General features: G+C 35.3%; 1 protein-coding gene across 1 annotated transcript in view; it reads right to left on the minus strand.

The window, feature by feature from the left end:
* The window catches only part of LOC103581904 (centrosomal protein of 192 kDa-like), a gene marked incomplete at its 5' end in the record, with an annotated part of 28,573 nt that extends 23,565 nt beyond the window's left edge, over positions 1-5,008 (minus strand). Inside the window, 2 exons of the mRNA XM_008563620.1 lie at positions 3,658-3,788; positions 4,882-5,008. Of these exons, the coding sequence (XP_008561842.1) occupies positions 3,658-3,788; positions 4,882-5,008 (258 nt within the window). The remainder of the gene's footprint in view (positions 1-3,657; positions 3,789-4,881) is intronic.
* Between the last annotated feature and the right edge of the window lie 217 nt (positions 5,009-5,225).

Raw genomic sequence — 5,225 nt, forward strand, 5'->3', positions numbered from 1 at the left:
AACAGGGCTAACAACCCATTAGAAAAAATGAACAAGAGACTTTAACAAGCACTTCACAAAAAGAAGCAAATGACCAATAAACATGAAAACTATTCAACTTCATTAGTAATCAGGGAAACACAATTAAAACAGGAGGTATTACTACACATCTACCGGAATAATTAACAATATCAAGTGGAATTATCACACACTATGGGAAGGAACCTACATTGGTACAACCACTCTGGAAAGCTATGCCAAAAATAGTGAAGTGGTTATTTTGTAATTGCCCAACAGTGGAAATATCCCGAATGACCATCAAAAGTGGAACGAACATATAGGGTGCAGAAAATTGGTATCACAGAATAGTATACGGTAATGAAAGTATACTTCTATTGCATAATAAAAGGTGAAGTTAAAAGTTAACACAAAATTAATACAGTGTGAGAGTTCAGAGCACTAATGGAGGGAGCAGTTGGGAGGCAACCAAAAAGAAAAAATAGTTTCTGTGCTGTTGGCAATGTTCTGTTTCTTGACTTGGGGTGTATACTGGTGCTCACGTTGTAATAATTCATTCATTGACTGTAAACTTGTTTTATAAACTCTTGTGCATGTTATACATTGATGGAATATTTTTTAATTAATTTATTTTTTGTGTGTGTGCGCGTGTGTGTGACCAGTAAGGGGATCATAACCCTTGGCTTGGTGTCACCCGCAACGCGCTCAGCCAGTGAGCGCACCGGCCATCCCTATATAAGATCCAAACCCGCGGCCTCAGCACTCCCAGCGCCGCACTCTCCCGAGTGAGCCAAGGGGTCGGCCCGGAATTTTTTTTTTAATCTAAAAGTACTTGTAATAAAATTGAAGTCAGAAAAACACTTTAAACTGCACATATTTTTCACAGGTGATCTTGTCTTGATCTTATATAATAACAAAATAATCTTAGATTTCCTTCATGAAAGGCATAAGCTACCTCTGTTTTCCCTTTATCGGCAGTTAACGTCACATCATTTTCATCCACTTGTGAATTACTCTCCAGTTCTTCAACCTGAAGTGTAATTGATCCTTCGTTTAGTTGTGCCTGGGATTGTTCATTTAAATCTCCTGCAGAAAACAAACAACATTCAATTTACAAGTATATACTATCTCACAGAAACAATCTATGGGATAAGGACCAGTGAAAATAATTAACTGCCAAGAAGTCTTATACCCCAAATATCATTCTCACTAAAACTGTTTAAATGTATAGTCATTTGGACAAAGGACAACAGTATTATAAATTTGGCTTAATTCTGCAAAGTCTAAACCTTGAAGGAAGATTATGGATATCTCCCTTGCAAATACTCAAACTCATTTAATATTTTTAAGCTTTAAATATTTCACTAATACACAATAAATTAATTTAAAAGTGAGTACTTCTTTACAGTAATAAAAAATAAACTATATATACACATGCCCTTTATCCCTACTCCCCTATTGGAATGCAGGCTCTTTAAGGAACGGAGCATATCTTGGTCAACTTTATATGATATGTAGCACAAGACATTGTACTAGCAAAAAGTAGCTGCTCAATAACTATAAGTTGACCAAGAAAGTTTCATTTTAAATATTTATCATAAATATTTATCATATTTAGACTGTCAATTTAAATCTCAGAATATCCCTTTAACTAAAAGTCTACCTAAATAATAAATACAATATCTAGGATTCATTAATTTGGCCATTTAGTAGGCCACATCATCACTTCAATTCAACACTGTTCCGAGGTCCAGTCAAGTAAGGCAAGACAAGAAAATAAAGATATAAAAAGTAGAAGTGAAAAAATAAAACTACTGTTATTCTTAGATGATACAACTGCATATGCAGGAAATGCAAAGAGTCTACAGATAATTATTAGAGTTAATAAGTGAATCTGCTGGATAGGAAGTGAGTATATAAGACAAAACCAAACCAAACCATATTTTTGTTTAGCCACAACAAACAGAAAATGAAGTTAAGAATATTAAAATGTTTCAACAATTTAGAAGAAATCTAACAAGAGATGTTAAAAACCTGCACCAAAAAAAAAAAAATCACAAAATACAGACAAATTAAAACTTAAATAATTGGAGGGATACATTATTTTCATGGATTAGCACAGATTCAATATTAGAAAGATGTCAATTTTACTGTTCTACAGACTAAAAGTAATCCTAATAAAATTAGAACAAGACTGTTGATTTGTTAGTTGGTTGGTATGTGGAAGCTGACAAGCTGATTTTAAAATATGTATGAAAATGTAAAGGCCAAGATTAGCCAAGACACTTCTAATAAAAAATACAACAGGAGGACTTTACTAAATATCAAGACTTATGTCAGGCTGGCTAATTAGCTCTGTTGGTTAGAGTGCAGCCTTGTTAACACCAAGGTCAAGGGTTTGGATTCCTATACCAGTCATTCACACACACACAAAAACGACGTGTCACATTGACAAAATACAGACAAACAGAGCAAAGAAACGCAACAGAGAATCTAGAGAAAGAACCACAAATTCATAGAATTTGATTTGTGACAAAGTTGGAACTCTACAGAAATGGAGAAAGCATGGCCTAATTGATGAATAATGATAGCATTTAAAGAGGGAAAAGGCAAGTCACAAATTGGGAGAAGATATATGAAATGCTCACAACCTTTTGCAACTCTGCAAAAGGCTCTAAACCAGAATATGTAGAGAATGCCTACAAATCAATAGGGCTAACAACCCATTAGAAAAAATGAACAAGAGACTTTAACAAGCACTTCACAAAAAGAAGCAAATGACCAATAAACATGAAAACTATTCAACTTCATTAGTAATCAGGGAAACACAATTAAAACAGGAGGTATTACTACACATCTACCGCAATAATTAACAATATCAAGTGGAATTATCACACACTATGGGAAGGAACCTACATTGGTACAACCACTCTGGAAAGCTATGCCAAAAATAGTGAAGTGATTATTTTGTAATTGTCCAACAGTGGAAATATCCCGAATGACCATCAAAAGTGGAACGAACATACAGGGTGCAGAAAATTGGTATCACAGAATAGTATACGGTAATGAAAGTATACTTCTATTGCATAATAAAAGGTGAAGTTAAAAGTTAACACAAAATTAATACAGTGTTAGAGGTCAGAGCACTAATGGAAGGAGTAGTTGGGAGGCAACCAAAAAGAAAAAATAGTTTCTGTGCTGTTGGCAATGTTCTGTTTCTTGACTTGGGGTGTATACTGGTGCTCACGTTGTAATAATTCATTCATTGACTGTAAACTTGTTTTATAAACTCTTGTGCATGTTATACATTGATGGAATATTTTTTAATTAATTTATTTTTTGTGTGTGTGCGCGTGTGTGTGACCAGTAAGGGGATCATAACCCTTGGCTTGGTGTCACCCGCAATGCGCTCAGCCAGTGAGCGCACCGGCCATCCCTATATAAGATCCAAACCCGCGGCCTCAGCACTCCCAGCGCCGCACTCTCCCGAGTGAGCCAAGGGGTCGGCCCGGAATTTTTTTTTTAATCTAAAAGTACTTGTAATAAAATTGAAGTCAGAAAAACACTTTAAACTGCACATATTTTTCACAGGTGATCTTGTCTTGATCTTATATAATAACAAAATAATCTTAGATTTCCTTCATGAAAGGCATAAGCTACCTCTGTTTTCCCTTTATCGGCAGTTAACGTCACATCATTTTCATCCACTTGTGAATTACTCTCCAGTTCTTCAACCTGAAGTGTAATTGATCCTTCGTTTAGTTGTGCCTGGGATTGTTCATTTAAATCTCCTGCAGGAAACAAACAACATTCAATTTACAAGTATATACTATCTCACAGAAACAATCTGTGGGATAAGGACCAGTGAAAATGATTAACTGCCAAGAAGTCTTATACCCCAAATATCATTCTCACTAAAACTGTTTAAATGTATAGTCATTTGGACAAAGGACAACAGTATTATAAATTTGGCTTAATTCTGCAAAGTCTAAACCTTGAAGGAAGATTATGGATATCTCCCTTGCAAATACTCAAACTCATTTAATATTTTTAAGCTTTAAATATTTCACTAATACACAATAAATTAATTTAAAAGTGAGTACTTCTTTACAGTAATAAAAAATAAACTATATATACACATGCCCTTTATCCCTACTCCCCTATTGGAATGCAGGCTCTTTAAGGAACGGAGCATATCTTGGTCAACTTTATATGATATGTAGCACAAGACATTGTACTAGCAAAAAGTAGCTGCTCAATAACTATAAGTTGACCAAGAAAGTTTCATTTTAAATATTTATCATAAATATTTATCATATTTAGACTGTCAATTTAAATCTTAGAATATCCCTTTAACTAAAAGTCTACCTAAATAATAAATACAATATCTAGGATTCATTAATTTGGCCATTTAGTAGGCCAAAATTAACTAGCCCATTTGAAATTATTTCATTTACTCTGGTTTTTTTTTTTTTTTTTTTTTCCTTTTTGTCTTTTTCCGTGTCCGGCAACGGACAACCCTCGGTGTTGCTCCCGCACCTCGCTCAGCCAGTGAGCGGGAACCGGTCTGTACGTGGGATCCGAACCCTCGGCGGGAGCACCACCATGCTCCCAAGCGGCGCACTATAGCAGTGCGCCACCGGGCCGGACCATCATTTACTCTGGTTTTAACAAAAAGATTTAGGTGGATTTTGGCTGACTTGTTTCCACCTTAGATTGAAATGGAAATGTGAGGTTATATAAAAATCAAATCTATAACCAATACTGAAAAAATACAAAGTGGTATATACATTTTCATTGATGAACAACAGGATCACACAACCACTAAATTACAGGGTTTTTTAAAAAAAAGGCTCCTAAAAACCCTTTCATTTAATCCATTACCTGAAAACTGATCATGGATAAAATGAGGCATTCCTTTTTCCAAATTACTCCTTGACACATCAGATTTTCTTATTAAAGCAATAGGTTCTCTCTTCTCTGGTGATCTAATAAAATAACCAAATGATGGCTGCAAAATAATTAAAAAGGAATTACTTCCTTAATTTTCCACTGGTTTGAGAAATTCTCACACTGGAAACACAACTAAATGACTCCAACAGGACTGTTCTTCCCCTTCACCTTCTATTATTAGAGACGAACTTTGACAGTCAAGATAGGCCCTTTTGGGCCGGCCCGGTGGCGCACTGGATAGTGTGCTGCTTGGGAAGCACGGCGGCGCTCCCGCC

This window comes from Galeopterus variegatus, unplaced genomic scaffold, assembly GCF_000696425.1.
Source record: "Galeopterus variegatus unplaced genomic scaffold, G_variegatus-3.0.2 Scaffold14219, whole genome shotgun sequence".
In the NCBI taxonomy this organism is placed as follows: domain Eukaryota; kingdom Metazoa; phylum Chordata; class Mammalia; order Dermoptera; family Cynocephalidae; genus Galeopterus; species Galeopterus variegatus.